The sequence below is a fragment of the Hevea brasiliensis genome, chromosome 14, assembly GCF_030052815.1.
Source record: "Hevea brasiliensis isolate MT/VB/25A 57/8 chromosome 14, ASM3005281v1, whole genome shotgun sequence".
Classification (NCBI taxonomy): domain Eukaryota; kingdom Viridiplantae; phylum Streptophyta; class Magnoliopsida; order Malpighiales; family Euphorbiaceae; genus Hevea; species Hevea brasiliensis.
The window spans coordinates 81,029,236-81,053,151 of NC_079506.1; the positions used below are offsets into that span (position 1 = coordinate 81,029,236).

The window sequence follows — 23,916 nt, forward strand, 5'->3', positions numbered from 1 at the left end:
GGAGGTAGTGAGTTCATAATGAACTGCACCAAGAAGGAATCATCCACCGCCATCCCTAAGGTCTTTAGCCTTGCTACAATATCACTCATCTCTATAATGTACTCATGCATACTCTTCAACCCATTATACTTCATGGTTGTGAGTTGTGCCATTAGAGTACCAGCGAGTGACTTGTCTGCAGAACGAAACAGTTCTTCCACAAAATTAAGGTATTCTTTTGCATTTTTAGTTTGTGAAATTGTTGTCTTAATGTTGTTGGCAATAGTCATTCGCAGAAACATAAGGCTTAATCTGTTTGACCATTCTCATTGCTTATGGTACAATTTCTCTTCTTCACTGCTTGTATTTATAATAGCAGTTGGTTTGTCTTCCAATAATGCTAATTCAAGTTCCAAGACGACTAAATGGAACTCTACTTGCTCACACCATTCAGAGAAGTTTAGCCCATTGAATACAATAACAGATGAAGCTTGCGAACGAAGAGTAATAGCTGCAAAATATTTTATACATACTCAAATTAAAATAGATTCAGACAATTCAAACAATTAGAGTATACTACAGTTATCCTTTGGGTAGATACTATAATATACTTTCCTAAATTAAATGCCTTTAAACTTGATTGAACAATAATTAACTTACATCAAATATACATGTTGTCTTTGGACATCAATATATATTTGATAAATATTATTGTCCTCGTAATTCTCACTATCATAGAATAATTAAGTTCTGATGACTAATGAGTATCAGTTAATTCATTTTTCATCATAGGCATCTATTAGTGTGAATAATTGACAAGTTTTATATGCATGTAAACATCATTCATAATTCGGCCACTTTGGTGACTAACAAACTATTAATTTTATTTTATTTTAATTTGGCCACTTTGGTGACTAACAAACTATTTATTTTATTTTATTTTAATTTGGCCACTTTGGTGACTAATAAACTAAAACAAATATCATAAGGCATGCATATAAATTATGTATCTTAATAAACCTAATATTTATTCATTCATTAGGTTTAATTATAAATCTTAATTAGATCAGGTAGAAAACATAATTTTTTTTTAATTTCTTTCTTTTGAGAAAACATGATCTCAAACTTAAATCTCTTCATACCACTATTTTTTTTTATCGTGTTAATAATACTCATGCCCAAAACTTAATTGGGTAAAATTTTAATAATAACATTATTATAATTATTTTAATCATTAACAATAATCTTAAAACTTTCACGATCTACATTTTAATTCTACCCATATCTAATAACAGGTAAGAACTTCAATATTATGTTCATCATTATAAATTTAATAGAGAAATTTAATTGTTTAAAACCTAGGGCTCTAATATCACATGTAATAATAAATCTTAATAAATCATAACAATCATAAATGTAATGTGAATCATAAACGTAAGATTCAACCATCACCCTAATAATAGATATTGAATAAATAAATTCTCACAGATCTAGAAAGCGTACATGATGCAGAGTTTAACTGAGCCATGGTACTAATTGAGAGAGAATCATTTGATTCAATAAACTGACTTCTCCCTCCTGACCAGTTTTTATTTACACACAAGAATTTAGTAATGGAAGACTTTCTTGAGATGACCTTATTATCTCTGACTTTATGAAAAAGATTGTATGTGACCTTATGGGTAGAGAGAGGACCAGCTCATATATATATATATATATCCAAGACTTAATCTGGTACATCCATCAAGTATCCTTATACAATTAAAATTAGGATTTACTTCAAATAAAGTAATCATTGTATAATAGGATTTGTATTAATTAAAATAAATATCGATTAATATTGGGCCACATTAAAGTAATTGATTTTGGCTCATATGATAATATTAATTACTGGACAAAATCTTACATCATGATGGAACATCCCAAGTGGTGGGGAAAAATTTTTTAAAACTAAAATTTCACTATGAGTTTTAATATATTTTTTCAGAAGATTATTGTTTGTCCCTTCAATTTTATGTTTTTCTTGGCTTTTGTATTTTTTATGTATATTTTATTTATATTTTTATAATATTTAATTTTAATATTTAATATTTAATATTTTTATTTTAATCTTTATATTTTTATTAAAATTTCATTTATTTTTTTTAATTTTGAGCCTCCCCAACTCGATTCGAAATGATTCATAACTTGAATTTGAGCAACTCAATTTGATTACCACCTCTATAATTGTGTGATTTAAGTGTTTGTAGAATGGTATTCTAAGGAAAACCCAGATGAATTATGAGTGCCATAAGCAAGGCAGGGTGCATATGAAGGCAGAGGGAGATTGGCATGAAATCCCGAGCAAAACCAGGCTGCATCTAGGGGAGATGACACCGGCTAATGTAGACCAATAGAGATCTGGTTTTCTGTCTTTATGTCTCCTAATCATCAAAGCCATTGTTCTTTTGATTTTGTGCATCTTGTAGTAGCATATTTTATGCTACAACTCTTTCCAAGAAACGCGTAATCATTCTTTCTTGCCAGCATTTTGCCTCCAAGCAGCAGCACCAATAATTTATTTCTGAATTATCTCCAACTATTTTGTTGAAAATATTTTTCATATTTTTAAATGTAGGAAAGCATTCAATTGATAAGTCTATAAAAAAAATAAAAGAAAAATAAGTTATTTTTAATGAAATTAATTTTTTAAAAAATAAAGTAAATTTTTAAATTTTAACAATCCTATAAAATAAATAAATAAATAAATATATATTATTATTATTAATTTAATATTACAATTAATTAATAAAAAATAAAAATATTTTTTATAAAAAAAATTATATACAATTTATTTTTCGCAGAATTTCCGAAATTATAATTCCGTGTATAGGTTGGCTCATAAATCATACACGTTGTTCTAACCTCTGGTGCCTATCTCATGGGAATGCCACCTGAAAATCCAAAATTGAATGTAAAATTATAACACAAGAATCTGAAGAATGGAAAATCTTAAGAAAATTCATTAGCTAAAGCAATAAATTTGTCAAAAAAATTATCACAATTAGAATAATCTTGCATGTTCATACTCTGAATTGTCTCCTGCTTAAACAATTTGACAATTAATGGTGGGATATGAAGAACATTCTAGTCTCCTGTGGACACCTCTAAATTATTATTATTATTATTATTATTATTATTATTATTATTATTATTATTATTATTATTATTATTATTATTATTATTATTAATGACTTTAATTGGGGTTTAAATTCGAAAAAGACTTTACAATTTTAGAGAGACTCTAATATTACTTAATTAAAATTTAATATTAAATTATTAAACAGTTGAATTAAGGTTTTTCCTTCATTATTAAGTACAAGCATAAATGTATCCTAAATCTTAGGAATTATTGTATTAAAAATAAATAAATAAAATCTTGACATTATATCATAAAAAAATCTCTTTATGAACCCTCTAATTTCGATATAAATTATCTGTTTTTAGTTAGATTCAAACATTCTCTCGCATTAGTGTATAAATAGTTAACAAATTATAATTGAATATTGTTTCTGTCTAGTATATTGAGACTAAATATTATTTGTCTAGTACGTGTGATGCAGTCCATGAAAATTCTTTATGGGTATAGATCTACAAAATAAAAAATAAATAGGTCAGAGGTCCATGACCCACCAACACTCAAATTAGAGCTGATATGAAAGAATAATATATTTAATTGATTAGGAAGAAAGAACATACCTCCATAGATGATTTGATCTCTTGATATATAATATGAACAATGATTAATTATGGTAACTCAACTATGTAATTATGTAGATATTATTGGCTAGTATAATTACAGAAATTTATTTCTATTTATAATGCATAATTATAGGCATTACTATATTTCGGCAATCCTACCAAAATTGCTTATATTTAATCAAGTTCTTTCCTTTTATTGAGTGAGTCTTACAGTGGTTGAACCGACTAAATGAATCTCATGACTGAACTATTAAATATATGATTATACTCATGTGCTATCCAAAAATATGAATTACTGGGTCAAGTATTTATATATATTTTTAGGGGAGTCATATCATTAGTCTCCTTTTTCAAGTACAAATCTTTAGGTTCATTACGATTAAACAATAAAGTTTTAGCTATCGTCTTACAATTTTTGGAGCGTGTACTATCGTTTAATGTAGATTTTCACCTTTTATTTGCTTATCCTGGTAGACTAACACTTTCATTTGTTTAGCTTGGCAGATTATTACCTTAAGTAGGTTAAGCACTTTTATATTTTATTCCTGATGGATCATCGTTGTGGATGTGTTAAGCACCCTCAGTTTATTTAGTATGGTAGACTATTGCCGTGGATGAGCTAAGCACTCTTTGTTTTTAACTTGGTAGATTGTTGCCTTGATAATGGCAAATTATTGCCTTAGAGATAATGGCTTTTTTGAAATTATTTGCAAAAATAATGCTTGTACAAATATTTTTGTGAAGACAGTCACATATAATTCAAGCTATAAATTTATTTGACATTTCTCAATAAATAATACAATATATCAAGTCTATATCATTTATGTCAAAGAGATTTGTATACTGATTTTTAACTAATTATAAAAGCCTTCAAATTCAAAGAAGACACAAAAATGATATGCCATGCTTCAGTTGCAGTAGTTTGATGCATGTGTATTTATTAGATGAATTTAGTTAACTGATAATACTTGGAGCATGATAAATAAACTTCAAATATAAGATCAGGGGCAATATTGGCACATGTATTTAAAGAAACAAATTCTAAGATAGATTTAGATGTCCACAATTTTGCTATTTAAATAATAACGGAATATATAATTTAATCCAATTGGACTTGTATAGTTGCCCTTCATTGATTTTAGAAATTGATTTCTAAAATCAATTCACACCTTATAAATATGGATCTCATTTATTTTTTTCTAAAAATAAAATTTAAAATTAATTTTAATAAATTGAAAACATTGAATTCATATAATATAAACAAATATTATGGAAAATTCCTATTTTAAAATCATAAGCTGCACTTAGTAATTAAAAGAAAAAAGCATGGTGTAGATGTACATTATGTAATTTAAGATCTGGCTGAAAACATTTGTAAGTATGGGTCTTGTGGACCAAAGATCTATCACTTAAAATATGTTATTTATTTACAAGTTTATGGTACTTGATTTTTCATTATATTTTTTCAATATGTGTCACTCAGTACATAAGATAGCATGAATAAAAAGACATATGCCCTAGGAATATAGCAATTAGACATGAATAAACAAGAAGCTTTGAAATAAATTTATTTCCAGCGTCATGTTCCAATCATACTAGTAAACATAATTATATTTTATAATGTAACTTTACACATGGCAATTTTGCAAATAAGATTTAGAGTAAAATTAGATAGTGGGTTGTCCAGTCAAGGCACCGAAATCCTCTTAAGTCCCGTTCACGGGTCCAAACCCACCACGACTCCACTTGCGCAGACACTAGGTTCGCCAGGCCCACTCTTAGCGCAGAACTATTTTTTACGCAGGGGTGAGACTCGAACCCGGGACCGCACAAACCGTTACGAGGCTCTAATACCAGATAAACCGAAAAGTATATCATGTCCAGTCAAGGCACCGAAATCCTCTTAAGTCCCGTCCACGGCCCCTCTTAACGGCGAAGGACAAAAGGCACACTTATAATATTGAATAAAAATAAGGCAGCTCTTTCAAAAAAAAAAAATGGTGGCTTTATTGTAAGAAGAACAAAGTTTGAGGTATTTCATTATCTAAAGACTATATATATGTAATTTTCAACAAAACCACATATGGCAATTTTGAAAATAATACCAAATCCCATGACTTTCTCCTCCCTCAATGAAATGGTGGAAAATTTGGTAAATCAGTGCTAAGGAAACATGCAGGAAACATGATGGCACATTTGTCATAATTAAGAAAAATAATCACTCTCCTTTATATCAAAGATAGTGGCAATTTAGCAATTGCCAATAAAACCAAATGCTACTTTATCATCATTTGATTTGTTGCATAATTGTAAAATATCAAATGGATGAGCCATTCTTTAGTTATATATATAACACTTTTGATAATGATTGACGTGACACTTTTATATCTTAAATAAGCTATTCTTAGCCATAAACAGTTGAAGTTTCATGATTTTCAAATAAAAGAAAATGTAGGCTTCTTTGTAAGTATTTTAAAAATTCAGTCTTATAAGCAAGACTAGTTCCACCAAATTGAATTTGTAGATCTCATCTAGTGGATCAGAGAGGGAACAAAATTATGCAATGCACATGAATTTGGTTCTCTAATTGATATTGATAACACAATTCTTTCTATGATTAGCCTTAATGCTTTACTAGATTTCTTAACTTACAGAATGTAGTAAAATGGATTGCTCAAATTTTGAAGTCCTAGAAAGATTTTCATCAAACATGTTATGAAATGCTATGAAACACAAATTTTTTGTTTAGGGTGAAATAGTATAGATCTTGTTCCAAATTAAGCTAGAAAATCAAATATGTTTGTCTTCATTAACATTTCATCCAACAAGTAGAAAGGAAAACTAATTTTTTAAATCTTCATTATTGATTTAATTGTTAGCAAAAACAGACAGTTTCTTATTTTTCAACAGGATATTGGAGATTTATTTATCAGAGAAAAACAAATAATGGTTTAAACAATATATTAAAAAATTATACTAGTTTTTAATTGTGGAAATTATTCAGCTTAGAGAGAAAATAAGAAACCCATTTGCAAAACTATGAACCTTTTTAGCTTTATATATTGAGCAATTAAATTTTTTTAAATGTGAATTTTTTAATATATTTTAAACTATTGTTTTTACATCACATTAAAATGTGAATTTAAATTTAGTTGAAAGACCTATTTAAACCTTAATGTCTTACCCAATAATTAGATAAGTTGTTAAAATTTTTCGGGTCCAAATAAGTTGAAAAGATTAAATAAATTTTTCAAATTTTAAAAATATATCAAATAATTTTTTTATTTTTTTTTTAGCGAATCACAAGTATCTCTTAGTTCAATGGGTTAGATCTACTCATGCCGAGAAGATTCATTATAGAGTTAAAACACATTTAGCGAACATTTTCTCTATTTACAAGTATCGAACATTCGACTTTGTTTAAGTATAGAGAATTTTTTACTATTCGTACCAACCCTATTGGTATATGGGAGAAATAAAACCTTAAACTTTAAAAAAAAAAAAAAAAAGATTAGATTATAAGTTGCCTATAATTCAAATTTGAAAGGCTGAACATGAAGAGAAGATATAAATTGGAAATAAGTACTTATTTAATTTATTTTTAAAATTTAAAAGATTTATTTATATTTAAAGGGCTTATTTGATATATCTTTAAAATTTATAAGGTTTATATATATCGAAGCTTATTAAATTATTTTTTAAAAAATGACTTGTTTTACTAAAAAAATTTAAAGAATTTATTTAATTATTAAATTAAATTTTAAGGATTTAAATAAGACTTTTACTTTAAATTTAATTAATTATTCGATTCAAATTTAAATTTAATTAGACTTTATGAAAAAAGTTCATCAGAAGAGCTTGGCTCATGATCCAAATTAATAATCTAAATTTATGATCCATGATGATGATCCAATACCAAGTCCAAGATCTAAAATCCAGAGTGGGAGTCTAGTAAGATAATCAACTAGTTGAGTTGGTCACGATAAAGGCAGTAAAGCTAGTTATAAAGATTTAAGAGTGATCACTGCAGCTAACTACAAAAATTATTGTGAACTTGAAGGCTTAAGTTTGGGTGCGGTCTGATTTTCATAAGAATCAGAATTAGACCAGCGGTTTTAGTTTTAAGGGTTTAGAATTCGGGATTAAATCAAAGGGTTTCTCTCGATTTTCGTCTCAATTCCATTTTATGATTTAATTTGATAAGATCAAAATTTAATGGTCAAATTTTTTAAAAAGTGAAAATTTTAGAGCCTATTTACTTATGGAAAATTGGAGTGCTTTTCTAAAAAAGTTTTCTAAAAAAATTGAAAAATAAAGTTTCCTGTTTATATTTGTCAATTTTTCAAAATTTAATTAAGATTTTTCTAGTGTTTTCCTTTATAATAAAACTCATGTTTTTCAATTGTTTTTTAAATGAAAAATAATGACTTTTCTATAATTAAAATCATACTATAATTTTTTATAATCAAAATTAAATAATTATTTGTAAAAATATTTATAATAATAAAAAATGAATTACATTATTATAAAAAAAACCCATATTAAAGTAATTTTAACAATAAAATGAAATTTAAAGATATTTTATAATGATTTATTTCATATTTAAATAATTTTTTTAAGTTTTTAAATTAGAAGACCATTTTTTTTTATTGTTGGGAAGTGAATATGTTTTTCATATTTTCTCTTATTTTTTATAAAAATAGAAAAATAAAAATAATATTATTTTCTACAAGTAAACACGTCCTAAGCTCTATTAATTATGAAAATTAGAATAGTTTTCTAGAAAAGTTTTCTAAGGAAATTGAAAAATAAAATTTCATTTTCAAATTTGCTAATTTAATAAATGAATAATTTTCTAAAATTCAACTAAGATTTGAAAAACAGCTTTCTTTACTTTTTCCCTTATAACAAAAGTATGTTTTCCAATTATTTTTCAAATAAAAAACAATAATTTTTCTATAATCAAAATTATACTATAATTTTTTATAATTAAAAATAAATAATTATTTATGAAAAGTATTTATTTATAATAATAAAAACATAAATTATATTATTATGAAATAAATGAATAGCACATATTAAAATAATTTTAATAATAAAATGAGTCTTAAATATATTTTATAATAATTTATTGGCAGCGGAAGTGGAGTTATCAATCATTGCTAGCAGAGGCAGAGTCAGAAAAAATTTATTGGGGTCAATTAATAGTGTATATTTGATTAATAGAGCCAAAATTTTTACTAATCAAAATTTTTATTAATTCTAAAATGCTAACCAAATCAAATAAAAATCGAAAAAAAAAATAAATTAAAAATAATCAATTAGTTATTGATTATAATTGAATTAATTGAAAAATATAATATGTATTTTATGTTATTAATTAATTACATTTAATAAAAATATATTTGTAATAATTTTTATTCATAAGAAATAATAAATATGATTTATTATTAATAAAAGAATAATTATAAATTAATTAGTATTAATAAAATTATAAAAAAATTAGTCAATATAAAATTATTATACTAAATCTTTGCATAAAATTTATAAACTTAAACTAAAAAATAAATATAAACATTAAATTGCTAAAATATATGACATAATAATATAAAAATAAAAAAATAAGCATTAATATTAAAGAGCCATAAAAAGGTATAAATTAGTAAAACAAAAAAGTAAATATATGAGACAAAAATAAATATATATTTATTGTAATCAATATAAAATTTACAGTTAATATAACTAATTTTGTCTACTTTTGTAAATTCAAATAAAATAATTTTTAAATTTGACTAAAAAAAAGAAGAGAGAATAAAATTTTAAATTAAAAAAATCTCATGTTATTTGAGGTTATATGATAAAAATTTAATATTATATTTACTTATATTTAATTTTTAAATAATAAAAAAATAATTTATAAATAAAAAATATTTGACTAATTATTAAAAAAATTATTTTTTAATACGCCTACTAAAAAACTTATGCAAATGTTTAGGGGCAAAGGTTGGGCAAAGGTTCCGCCCCCGATTGCAAGATATAGTTATTTTTTATAATCGACTATTAACTATTACAATAAAATGAATGCATATACATGGGACCCATCTAGTTGAACGGTGCAGTTTTACTTACATTTAAACCTTGGGCTATGACTGAGCAGAATTCAGTTCAAACTGAAAAATTGAATCGAATCGAATTAATTTAGTTTAATCGATTTGATTTTAAAATTAAATCAGTTCGATTCGGTTTTACATTATAAAATTTTTTGTTATTTCAATTCGATTCGGTTCGGTTTGGTTTTGAAGATAAAAAATCAGTTAAATCGAATCGAACCAAATAATAATTTATATAGTCAAATCAAATTAAATCGAACTGAATTGATTTTTGAATTAATTTATTTTTATGGAAAATTTATGAATTATATTTAATTATATATATATAAATTGTTTAATTTCATTGATTAATGGTTATTATGTTCAAACCAAAGTTAAAATTAGACCAAATAACTTGAAAATCAAGTCTAAATTAAAAATTCAATAAAAAATCAAACCGATCGGTTTAAACCGAACCGAACCAAAATAGAGCGGTTGGGAACCGATTCGATTTTCACCCATTTCAGTTCGGTTCGATTTAAATTGAATGCTCACCCCTACCTTGGGCATAACTTGGACTCGTTAATTAAAGGTGTTCAGTTAGTATATAAGTTAAGTTGAAGTTAAGTATTTAAGTGATGTGAAATTTTTACTCTATACATTTATATATATATATATATATATATATATATATATATATATATCAGATTTAATTTATTCATTAAATTATTATTAATTAAAAAAATAATTTTTAATTAAAAAATAACAATTATTAAATTATTTTAAAATAATAATATTAAAGTAAATAAAAATTTATTAAATGTATAGAAGAGTGAAAAAAAATTTTTAAGAATTGATGTTCTTTTAAAATAAATGTGAGTTTTAATTTGATTGCTGTTGATATTTTTAAAGTAAAAATTAAAAAATATGATAATATATGATAATTATATTTATTAATTATATATTAAAGCTATTTATATAATAAAAAAATTTAATGTTAATTTTAAAAAAATAAAAATTGATGGATAGGCATTATTTTTAATAATTAGGCATGTTTTAGAAAAAATTTAATTATTAATTTCTTAAAAAATTCAGATATATTTTGTTATAATTTGAAGATAATTTAAAAGAAATTAAACTTTCAATTGTGATAAAATATTTTTAATAAGGATTTCATAATATATATATATATATATATATATATATATATATATATATATATATATATATATTTATTTATTTATTGTAAGTTACTCTATAATTGTTCCTTATTATAGTATTAATATGGTAATTATTAAATAATTCATTTTAAATTAAAAAAATCTTATAATGAATGAAAATTATATTTAGTAATTAGTATTTTTTTATTATTTAATTTTAAAAAATTAAATTAATTAAGAATTATATTTAGAAATTTAAATTATGTAATAATTAAATAATATAACTATTTAGCAAATATATAAAAATTACTATCAATAAATTCAATTAAAAATTACTACTTGGTATAATTGTTATTGATTTAAAATCCTATCTTCTGTTGAATCTATTTTAAAAAGATTTGAACCACCTCTTTACCAAAAAGTGAAAATGGAACATATATAAAATTAATATATTTATTTATTATGTATAATTAATAAATTAATCTAACTAACTCCTAATTTTTTTTTTCTATTTCTAATTAAATTAGGCTTTCTAGTAGTAATAATAATAATAATAATAATAATAATAATAATAATAATAATAATAATAATAATAATTTGTAACTTATATATACATAATTAGAGAATTAATAACTTAATTATATATATATAATTTAAAAAATTTTCTAAATAATAATAAAACAATATAACATTAATATTAACCAAAGTAATAATATTAATTATTTATTAATTATATTAAAAAATATAAAAAAATACTAAAAATTGAATATTATTATAAATTTCTTGTTTATTATAACTATGAAAATAAAATTTTGTTTATTTTTTCATAATTCATTATATAATTAAAAAATTATTATTAAATATGTATTAAAATAAAATAAATAAAAATAAAATAATGTTAAAGCAAATTAAAATTTATTAAATATACAAAAAGGAAGGAGACAAAAGTATTTAACTCTATCTAATTATTTTTATAGTATAATTTTAAATTATTTTATTAATTTTTAAATATATGATTCTTAAATTTTTTAATTAAATAAAATAATTAAAAATTTAAGAATTACTAAATGAAAATTTTATAAAATTATTAAAATATATTTAATAAATAATATGAATTATACTAGAAATATTAGATATTTAGAAGTAAATGAGACACTTAGGATAATGAAAATCGGTAAAGCCTGGGGACTTGATGGAATACCAATTGAAGTGTGGAAGTCTTTGGGAGATATAGAAGTGGCATGGTTAACTAAATTGTTTAATAAGATTATAAACTCAAAGAAAATGCCTACCTATTTTTAAAAATAATGGAGACATACGGAGTTGCTCAAACTATAGGGGAATTAAACTCAAGAGCCATACTATGAAGTTGTGGGAGAGAGTTGTGGAACATCGACTACGTCATGACACTTTTATCTCTCTCAATCAATTTAGCTTTATGCCTGGTCGTTCAACTGTAGAAGCGATCTTTCTCATTAGAAGCTTGATAGAGAAATATAGAGATGTGAAAAAAGATTTACACGTGGTTTTTATTAATTCGGAAAATGTTTATGATAGTGTTCCAAGAGATATCTTATGGAGAGTGTTAAAACAAAATAATATATCTATTAGGTACATGCAAGTGTTGAAAGATATGTATAAATGAGCAACTACTATTGTGCGCACAGTGGGAGATGACACAAGAGATTTTCCTATCTCAATTGGATTACACCAAGGTTCAGCTGTAAACCCTTACCTTTTTACAATAGTTTTAGATGAATTGATGAAATATATACAAGCGAGTATCCATTGGTGAATGATATTTGTAGATGATATAGTTCTAATGGATGAGATGTGAGAAGAAGTCAATAGAAAGCTATAACTTTGGAGAAGTACTATATAGTCAATGGGTTTTAAGTTAAGTAGAATAAAGATAAAATACATTCAGTGAAAGCCGAACTAGTGATAAGGAAAGAGTTTGGATGGAGTGGTACTGCCCCAAAGTAATCACTTTAAGTATCTCGGCTCAATCATTCAAGTAGATGGGAGATGTGAGGAGAACGTTAGTCATAAGATTAAAGCCAGATGGTTAAAGTGGAGAAGTGCCAAGAGAGTTTTATGTGATCGCAAAATTCTCAATAAGTTGAAAGAAAAATTTTACCGTACAGCCATATGACCGACTATGTTATATGGTAGTGAGTGTTGGGCACAAAAAAAGTCGTATGTGTCTAAGATAAGAGTTGCTAATATGAGAATGTTAAGATGGATGAGTGGTCATATTAGACTAGATAAAGTCCGTAATAAGAATATTAGAAAAAATATAGGAGCGGTGCCAATTGAGGATAAGTTGAGAGGAGAGAGATTAAGGTAGTTTGGTCGTGTGAAGCGTAGACATACAGAGATTTTAATTAGATAAATATAACACATTAGGTTAGATGATAGAAAAAAAAATGGATATACCTAAACTGACTTGGAAGAGAGTAGTATAACATAACCTAAAAGCATTACACATTTCTGATGATTTAATCTAAAATCATTTAGAACGGAGAAAGAGAATGTATATAGGATAAAAGTTTAGTTGAGTTGAGTTATTAAAATATATTTAATATTATTATAAAAATAAAAATAAAAATAAAAATAAAAATAAAAATAATAAAATATTTAAAAAAAATTAAAATGAATTAAATAAAAAATAATATTAAATATTTAAAATAATAAATATATATATTAATTATTATAATTATCAAATATAATATTTTTTATGAGATGGGTGTTAAGCGACAGTACTAAAGTTTATAATTACATCAAAAGTTTAGAACTCCAGATAAATAAATAAATAAATAAATAAAAGCTGGCGGCGGGTTGGCTTCAACTCTTCTCTCTATCTGACCTCCTTTTTCCAACTTTACTCACCGTCTGCTATCATCTCAGCTTGCGTAATGCGTAGTAGTATTTCCCCTATTTAACAAAATTTTCCTGAATTTCTCCTACCTTGTTACCCTTTTCTCTCTGGTTTATACAATACCCTGCCGGTGTTTCTCTGCATGGGGTAGAGATTTTCATCTTTGGGAGGGCAGCCACGCATTCAATTGGGAGAAATATGGAAGGAATCGTTGGGCACGAATTTGTTGACATACTGCAAGTAGTGGACTGAGTAAGAATCGATGTTTTAGGTTTCAGTTGCTTGGAATTGATTTTGACTTTTGATTTTTGTATATTTACCTCGTCTTTTATTGTGAATTTTATTTTCTTTTTTTGATATTTGTTTGTGTTCTTGCTATACAATCGAAGAAAAAAGAGCTTTTGGCTGTCAGTCGAAAGTGTTGGTGAGAAGCTCTCTCCAATCCTAGGACCATTTCCCCTATTCTCTGATTGGCTTTAGTGGTGCTTTGATGGTTTTCACAGCTAGATAAGTAGCTCAGCTTGCCCATTTTTTGGTCCTAATTTGTTGAGTATAGAATGGGTAGCAGAGCTGAGGAAGCAAGCGTAGCTAGATCCAAGGTATCTGGATCGGAAGGTTTATATTCTAGCCCAACCCACCACCGTTCTTCTAATGTGTGCCTGGAAATTGCAGTTAGTAGTGTCTTAATCATGTGCGGTAATTGAAAATTTTAATTTTAATTCTGCGTGTATCCATTCTCCTTTGACCATCGCTAAATTAAAGATGAGGACCCTCTCCCTTCAGATTCTTCCTCCTCCTCTAAATTCATTGTAACATAGAATTTCAATTTTTGGGAAAGTGGTAAAATCTCATGGCATACTTTCTTTGAGTTTGTGAAAGAAAGGAAGTAAATATGGTCAAGAAAACAATCCAAGAAATGCTGGATTCTAAAAATGCTTTCTTTTTTGGATAAGAATATGTGAATTCGTTGGTTTGATATTTTGTCTTTTCCCATTTTTTTTCTAAAACATTTCTCTTTAATGTTTTGGTTAGTATTTTTGTGTAAAGCGGGACTTGCTGGTACTGTGTTGATTGTGCTTTTGTTGTCATTCCTTGCTAATTTACCCTGGCTTGGTGGTTAATAATTCAATGTGGTAGCTTACCATGTTCCGAGGTGATGGTTAGACTCCAGAGTGCTCAAAATGCATTTTTCTGATTGTGAAGTTTCCACTGCAGGTAAGTCAGACATAAAGGAAGCATTGCGCTGACTTGATTCAGTTTCATTCAAAATGGAGTCTTGCAACTGTATTGAGCCACAATGGCCAGCTGAGGAACTCTTGATGAAGTACCAATATATTTCAGATTTCTTCATTGCTCTTGCTTATTTCTCCATTCCTCTAGAGCTCATTTATTTTGTTAAGAAATCAGCAGTTTTTCCTTATAGATGGGTGCTGGTGCAGTTTGGTGCTTTTATAGTTTTATGTGGGGCAACACATCTTATTAACTTATGGACTTTTACCATGCATTCACGAACTGTGGCTATTGTAATGACCATAGCAAAAGTTTTGACTGCTGTAGTTTCATGCGCAACCGCCCTTATGCTTGTACACATAATTCCTGATCTTTTGAGTGTTAAAACTAGAGAACTAATTTTGAAAAACAAGGCTGCAGAACTTGATAGAGAGATGGGCCTGATCCGTACACAGGAAGAAACAGGCCGGCATGTTAGGATGCTGACTCATGAGATCAGGAGCACACTTGATAGACATACCATACTAAAGACCACACTTGTTGAACTGGGAAGGACATTGGCATTGGAAGAGTGTGCCTTATGGATGCCCACCAGGTCTGGATTAGAGCTTCAACTTTCCTACACTCTTCGTCAGCAGAATCCTGTTGGATATACTGTGCCTATCCAGCTTCCTGTGATTAATAAAGTATTCAGTTGTAACCGTGCTGTAAAAATATCACCTAACTGTCCAGTGGCAAGAATACGGCCTTTTGCAGGAAAATATATGCCTGGAGAGGTGGTTGCTGTTCGAGTCCCACTTCTTCATCTCTCTAATTTCCAAATTAATGATTGGCCTGAGCTTTCTACCAAGCGCTATGCTTTGATGGTTTTAATGCTTCCCTCAGATAGTGCAAGGCAGTGGCATGCTTATGAGTTGGAGCTTGTTGAAGTAGTCGCAGATCAGGTTAAGTGGACTTAATTTATTATCTTGCCATTGCTTGCGTTGCGTATCGTATTTCCAGTTCATCTTTAGTGATATGCATATTTGCCATTATTTTATCTGCTATATGAGTTCACGTATGGACTTCATACTTATACTAAGTGCTGCATTATTAGTTTTTATTAATTTTTAAGGTCTATTCAAGGTCATAATTGGCCGTAAGTTCAATTTTTGGAAGTGTTGGCTGCTCACCCTAACTACATTTTGCAAAAAATGGATAGTTTTTTCTTATGTTAACAATATGTTAATGCCAGTGCATTGTATTTTGTTGGCACTTAGTACTAGAAAACCATTTTGCAGTTTGCATGGTGTACCCAAATTAAAATAAAGGGGAAGAGATTTTTCTAATGGTTTAGAAGTAGAATAAATAGTACAACAGAGGAAAGAAGTTAGATGAAAGAAAATAGGAGGAGAACTTCCCACTGAAGAGAAGGATAGAATAGAGAGAGAAGGAAGAAAAATTTTGAATAGAGAAAGCAGGGGAAAAGATAAAAAGGGAAGAAAAAGGAAATCAAGTGTCAAGAAAGGAAGAAATTAGGGTAGAGAAGGGAAAGATAGGGATGAGGAGTAAGAAACAGGAGAGAGCATTCTACTAATCATCAATTTTTTTGCTTCATCAATTTTCCCAATTAAATAATAGAATTGAACTTATACGGGTGCTTAGACAACTTAGAATTGTTGACTGAAGTTTGTTGAGAACTGTGAAGTCATGTGCAGCTTGCAAGGTACATCATTTTAAGTGGGAGTGAAAGAAGAGATTATACCATCTAAAGCAGCAAATAATGATTCTTTGTTTCTGTCTGATTTGTGAAATTTTATCTTCTAAGCAGGTGGCTGTTGCTCTATCACATGCTGCTATCTTAGAAGAGTCGATGAGGGCAAGGGATCTTCTTATGGAGCAGAATGTTGCACTTGATCTTGCAAGGAGAGAAGCAGAAACAGCTATCCGTGCTCGTAATGATTTCTTAGCTGTCATGAACCATGAAATGAGAACTCCCATGCATGCAATTATTGCACTTTCTTCCTTACTGCAAGAAACTGAGCTTACACCTGAGCAGCGCCTCATGGTTGAGACAATCCTTAAGAGTAGTAACCTCTTGGCTACTCTAATAAATGATGTATTAGACCTTTCAAGGCTTGAAGATGGCAGCCTTCAACTTGACCTAGGAACTTTTAATCTTCATGCTGTATTCTGGGAGGTAGGATTATGCAATCCTGTTAAATTGCTAAATTTCATGGTGGGCCTTATATGCCTGAAATTTTCAAAAATCTAGGTTCATTTAGTTGCTCAGTGTTTGTTTACCCATTCCAGGTTCTTAACTTGATCAAGCCTATTGCATCTGTTAAAAAGTTGCCTGTTACATTAAGTTTGGCTCCAGATTTGCCGGAATATGCCATTGGTGATCAGAAACGCCTTATGCAAACCATTTTAAATGTTGTTGGTAATGCTGTGAAGTTTTCTAAAGAAGGGAACATCTCAATCACTGCTTTTGTTGCTAAACCAGAATCATTGAGAGATCCTCGGTTTCCTGATTTTTTCCCAGTGCCAAGTGATAGTCACTTTTATTTGTGTGTAAAGGTTGGTAATTTGATCTCAATAACATCTTCTGCTTTGGCATCTCAGTTATTAATGCTAGAAGTTGATATGTGTGGCTGTTATATTCTGGCATAGGTAAAAGATGAGGGACTAGGAATAAACCCCCAAGATATTTCTAAGTTGTTTACTAAATTTGCACAAAGTCAATCTTCGGCAACTGGAAATTCCAGTGGCAGTGGACTTGGCCTTGCAATTTGTAAGAGGTACCTTATTTTTGCCCCCACTTTTAGACTGTAGTCAATTTCTGTTTTAGATTTCAGGCAATGTAATCAGTTATAAATAGACTTATAAATAGATTTCTCTGCTTATGGTATGGTTTTCTTTTATAAAATAAATTGATAGATAGGTTTTGCATGTGCATGAAGTTAATGAAAATGCAGTATAGTATTTATTATATTCATACCTCTTGCATGCCTGCAGGTTTGTAAATCTTATGGAAGGACACATTTGGATTGAAAGTGAGGGACTTGGCAAGGGATGCACTGCTATCTTTGTTGTAAAACTTGGGATTCTTGAGCGCTCAAATGAATCTAAGCATCCTTTCATGCCAAAAGTGCCAGCAATTCATGGACAGACGGCTTTTTCTGGGCTTAAAGTTCTTGTAATGGATGATAACGGGTCAGTAACATTGCAATCTTATCATAGCATATATCATTAGCTTATGAGGGGTTTAATCATAATTGGGTAATTATTATGCTGGTTTGTGGCTTATTTGTTTTCTGTCTATAGCAATTGTGGGAAATTATAAGAGAATAGAAATCCTGAAAACATTAGAAATGGTATCAAAAAATCATGGAAATACTCTTTTTCAGAGTTCTGCAGGTATAGTTCTTTGAAAAATTGCAGAGTTTCTTAGGATATATGAAAGCCCCCTAGGCATATATGTAGCACTTCCAATGGAGGTCCAATCTAGTTGGTTTTGAAAATTTTAATATCACAAGATAATGATGTGTATTCCACATGGTATATTGGTATGAGATAATTTTATTTATTATTTTTAGCTATTTGGCTAGTTGCCCAGTGATCATGTGTCTGCCTTATAGTGCTGAAGTCAGATGTTAAATGCCTAGTATCTCCTTTCATTTTAAAAATATCTCATTTGCCAATTAAAAGGAGAAAGAAGAAAATTAAAAGATGTTTCTTGGTTCAAGAACGATATGTCTTAGTGGCAATTTATTATTATAAAATATTACTGTGCCCATATTCTAATATTTAATTGCACTTTTTGTTGTCTTTACTAAAGTTCCCTTCACATCCATGCTTTTAGATACACTAGTTGGACCCGTGCTAAGTGTGTAGTGTTTCAACACAAATATTGTTAGAATTGTCATTTGCCTCTTTAGAAAACGAAGATTATAAACTTATATTAAATATCGGATAAATATCACATGCGTTTACTCAACTTTATGAGTGTTTTCATAAAAGTTACTGAATTTTAATTTCTTTCATAAAACTCACTGAATTTTAATTTGATTTCGTAAAAATTACCGTGTTTGAAAATTAAAGGTTTTCAGGTTAATCTGCTGACCTGTCTATTATTTTATATATAAAATTATTTTATTTTATTAGTTTTTTAAAAAAAAAAGATACATAAAACGCATCTAGCTACCTTTCTGCCATCAAAACCTTTCCCTTTCTCCATTTCTTTTTCACTAGCAATCGCTAGTTATGTAATTTTATATCGGTCAGCTAGTTAGCCTAAAAACCTATTTCCGGTTGCAGTGACTGTATGAAATCAAATTGAAGTTCTGTGATTTTTATGAAAGAAATTGAAATTCAGTGACTTTTATAAAAACATTCATAAAGTTGAGTAACTGCATGTGATAATTACCCATAATATACCAAACAAATTTAGAATAGTGCATTCTAGCTCGTACAATACTGATATATTAAATTTGACTTGCAGAGGTAAGTGTCTAAAATGACAAATAATTAATTGCCTTGCATATAATGACTTAACTAATCCTCAATATATGGGGTAAAAACCAGAGAGACACTGAGGTAGCTTAACAACATGATATTGCCTCTTTCCTTTTAATCATTAAGTAGTCAATTTTGATAACTGAAGGTAATTGGCTGAATGAATTTCTATGTATATGTACCAGGGACTTCGTGAAAAAAAAAATGTTTTGCCCTCAAGTCTATAGAACTTTGGGTTATATTTAGCCCATACCTAAACCCATGGTTCTTTTTTGCTTTAGAGATTGAAGTATTCTTAAGACCATGTTTGGTTCACTTGGGAAATGAGAATGGAACACAATTGGTAGGATAGGTGATGCAGTATTGGAAGAAGACTCAACTTAGAAATTATATTCATTATAGAACTAGGAACTTTAGAGTTCCATTATTTAGGAATTCTATTATATTAGGTTTATTATTATTATTATTTTCCTAGTTTGAGTTTTTTTTTTCAAGTATTTCTAATTAGTTACTAGTAGGACTTGTTGATAGACTATGAACTATGTCTAGGTATTTTATTAGGGAGAGATTATTATGATATTATTATTGAGAATTAATATAAGTTTGAGAATTTGTTTCTTTCTTCGTGAGAATTTGTTTCTCTTGAGCCTTTGGATTCTTCTTGTTTTAGGTCAATTTGGTATTAGACCTTGTTCTACATCAATAGGATTCCATTTTCTTGTTTGGTATACAAGTAATACAAATTTTTTGTAACATCTTTATAATTGATCAATCACTTGAATTCATAGTTATTAAAGGTTCAAGGCGTCAAAGTGTCCTAGAGCCTAGGCGCAAGGCACAGGTGCATGCCTGAGCAAGGTAGGGTTCAAAAATTAAAAAAAAAATTATTAAAAATTAAAAAATTATAAATATTCTATCACACTTAAAGTAACATAAAACTACATAATAATAACTAATAAGCATTTAAATAATAATAATTTTGCAATCCAAAAGAGGTAAAAATAAACTACTAAAAGTTAAAGACACTAATAAATTACTTAAAAGTTAAAGTTTAATAAACTAGTAAACTAGAAACAAGGAAATTAATAATATATAATAATATAAACCATATTTACCTAATAGAAAGTAACAATAATACAATATACAAACTAATTTATAATACCATAATCTAACTATAATAATAGATATTAATAATTTTGATAACATAGTCATAACTCAATTCTAATATTTCTAATAATTTATAATAAGACCTAATAGCAATTAGCAATAAGAAAATGAACCCAATTTAATTCAATCATAAAACTAAAAGCTAATAACTAATAAGAAATTTAGAGTAATGGAATTAGCATCGCAAGTCTCAACAAATGGACATCACATGCCAAATTGTCAACATTCTTTCATATTCACGCTAAACAAAATCACAAATTTAAACAATAAAAAAAAAACCAGCATATGGTATACTAGCATGACAGAAGGAAAAAAAAAAAAAGAGCACAGCTGCTGGGACTTGGATGAAACAGAGAGAGAGAGAGGGGGGCATATGGGACGAAGAGAGCATGGCAGAAAAAAAAAAAGTGCAGTAGTGTACTGACAAAACGCAGAGAGAGAGAGAGAGAGAGAGAGAGAGAGAGAAGAAGGCCCTGCCATGGACGAGAGAGAGAGAGGGGTAGAGAGAGAGAGAAGAAGAAGAAGAAGAAACAAGCAAAATTAAAACATACTTGACTGGAGATGCTGGAGATCACAGGTTTGGGTCGCCTCCTCCTCCTCCTCCTCCTCCTCCTCCTCCTCTTCTTCTTCTTCTTCTCCTCTTTCTTTGGTATTGCCGACAGACTTTTAAAAGAAACCCTAGAATCCCTCTTTTTTATTTTTTATTTCCTGCGCCTGGCCTCCTTAAGACGCGCCTTTCTTCCCTTCGGGCGATGCCTGCTGCGCCCGGTGCACCCTGCACCTGAGGCACGCCTTTGATAACAGTGCTTGAATTTAGGTGGAAGTGGAATCCAATTTTAAGTATACAAAAGCAAAATCGAATGGAATTCTTGGAATGAGTCTAGATGACATATATTTCCAATTCCAAGGCAAACTAATCATACCCCAAGTCTGCTTGAACTAATTCTCTAATAGGGATGTGAATAACATAATATGCATAGAAGTAATTGTAAAATCATATAGAAGTATAGGGACTGTTCAAGTAAACATATGGTGGTTGTGTACAAGAGTCTTAAATTTTCTTGTTCTGTTGAACTACTTTTCATTGTGATTTTGAAAAGAAGAAAACTAGAAGAGCATGTGATATGTTTGAGGTTATATGTAGTGACACCTCAAAGAATACTTAATTTTTTTGGTCAAATTCTTACGTCTTCATATTTATTGAAATCTGATAGGGGGAGTAAAGAAGGAAGAGAGAGAAGAAAGGGCAGGTTCTACTTATATGTCAATGACATAGAATAGGGAAAATTTACTATTTTACAACATATATTAAGTAATAACCTAACCAGTTCAACCTAGTTCTTAGCAGTCCTTCAGCCAGAGAGCAAGTTTCTATTTTGCTACCTCGTTACACATGCAAAACAATTGACTTTTCCTTCAAACTTTGTTGGACGTGTCTCCCAATGATCTCCAAATTTAACATAGAAATAATTTGAAGAGGTCATGTGGCTTGTCACCAGTGCGTGCCTGTTATATATGAACACACTATGAATTTAGTTCAAAACTTGTTGAAATATGGAATAATTCACTAATTTTGGTTTGTGTGCAATTCTAAGTGTTGTACTTTGGGGGTTTCAAGGTTAGTTTGGCCACTTTGAGTTTCAACTTGATTTGAATTTTGATATTGGAAATAATTTTGGGAGAAATCAATTCCATATAGGCGTGGACAACTAGAATACATGACAGACATGATAAATTCTGGAAAATAAATAAGACAGGATGGTATAGGCACACATTGTTAGTGAATATCAATCTTTATCCTCATTCAAGACCTTTTTTAACTTTAATTCTATGTTGTAAGCTCATTCCTTTGTCAAACCCCACACAAAGGGGATTACATGAGTGAATCAGTAAAATGATGCAAAAATAAAAATGGAATTGGAAGTTGTCTTTGCGTGGGGCAGCTGAGGAACAACATGTATGGGATTCAATAATTTTTTTTTTTTTAATGAGAATTTTTTTAGGTTTATATTGGTTAGAGTTGGCATGAGGTGCTTAATATGATGGCGCCGAACACATTTACTTGTGGTAATGAAGGCAATAGGAGCCTTTCTGCTCATTAATGCTGCAGTGCTTTCAGGCTTATGTTTAGATAGAATCAATAGTTCCTTCCTTGCTATGAATCCTGTGATAAAGAAAAAAAAATACCCATCAGTTGTCCAAGGGAGAGACACTAAATGGCCTTTGGAGGTATAACAGCTAGGGTTTGGCAGTTGGTATCTAACATAACAATACGAATAAAGTTGATAAAACGACTGATGAATGCAATATTCTGACCATCATATTTGAAGTTAAGCAAATTCTTCTTGCGGTAGATGTAAACATCAAATTTGTTCATGGTTTACAGGGTTAGCAGGATGGTAACAAAAGGACTTCTTGTGCACTTGGGGTGTGACGTGACAACTGTGAGCTCCAGCGATGAGTGTTTACGAGTAGTTTCTCAGGACCACAAGGTGGTATTTATGGATGTATGCATACCTGATGGTTTTGAAGTTGCTGTCCGCATACATGAAAAATTCACAAAACGTCATGAGAGGCCATTGATAGTGGCACTTACTGAAAACACAAGCAAGGTGACAAAGGAAAACTGCATGAGAGTTGGCATGGATGGTGTGATACTGAAACCTGTCTCTGTTGACGAGATGAGGGGTGTTTTATCATATCTCCTGGAGCATCGGGTTCTATTTGAGGCCATGTAACCATTAGGGATGTAAAAGGAAGAACCTGAGGTCTTGTTGTTTGTTGTGTACATACCATAAAAGTATGGGAGCATCACAGTGGAGATGGAGCACCAGGCAATTAACACGATTGCCAAAAGCCAGTCTGTATCCTTCTATGCAACCAGCTATCAAACCCAGATGGGACAAACAATTCCAGGATTGTGCAGATCCAACTGTCCCTGGAAATGAATTTATTGTTCCTGTTCTTTAAATTGAAATTGTAAGACAGTTTGTTTCTCATAACTCAACTCAACTAAGCTTTATCCTAAAAATTTGGGGTTGTCTAAATGGTTTCGTTTTCTCCACTCTAAACGATTTTGGGTTAAATCAAAGTGAGCTTTTTCCATCTTGATCTTAATTTTTTTCTTTTTATATATAAGCAGATTCAAACTTTAAGCATCATTCTCACAGGA

At 28.8% G+C, this 23,916-nt stretch overlaps 1 protein-coding gene across 2 annotated transcripts; it reads left to right on the forward strand.

Moving 5' to 3' along the window:
• Positions 1-13,808: 13,808 nt before the first annotated feature.
• Positions 13,809-23,775, forward strand: LOC110650577 (ethylene receptor). 2 transcript variants are annotated; one of them, XM_058133437.1, is made up of 8 exons: positions 13,810-14,102; positions 14,240-14,449; positions 15,066-16,024; positions 16,891-17,259; positions 17,373-17,639; positions 17,733-17,860; positions 18,078-18,275; positions 23,131-23,775. In XM_058133437.1, the coding sequence occupies exons 3-8, from the start codon at positions 15,119-15,121 to the stop codon at positions 23,480-23,482; spliced, it is 2,220 nt and encodes a 739-aa protein (XP_057989420.1). In that variant the 5' UTR covers positions 13,810-14,102; positions 14,240-14,449; positions 15,066-15,118; the 3' UTR covers positions 23,483-23,775. The 2 variants fall into 2 exon arrangements, with proteins under 2 accessions (XP_057989419.1, XP_057989420.1); XM_058133436.1 differs by lacking the exon at positions 14,240-14,449 and having other exon boundaries at positions 13,809-14,102.
• Positions 23,776-23,916: the final 141 nt, after the last annotated feature.

Excerpts from the sequence above, each read along its gene's own strand:
- LOC110650577 (XM_058133436.1), top strand. The coding sequence starts at position 15,119 with ATGGAGTCTTGCAACTGTATTGAGCCACAATGGCCAGCTGAGGAACTC. Across the intron at positions 16,025-16,890 it reads TTGAAGTAGTCGCAGATCAG|GTGGCTGTTGCTCTATCACA; the intron begins GTTAAGTGGACT and ends TCTTCTAAGCAG. Across the intron at positions 18,276-23,130 it reads CTTGTAATGGATGATAACGG|GGTTAGCAGGATGGTAACAA; the intron begins GTCAGTAACATT and ends CATGGTTTACAG.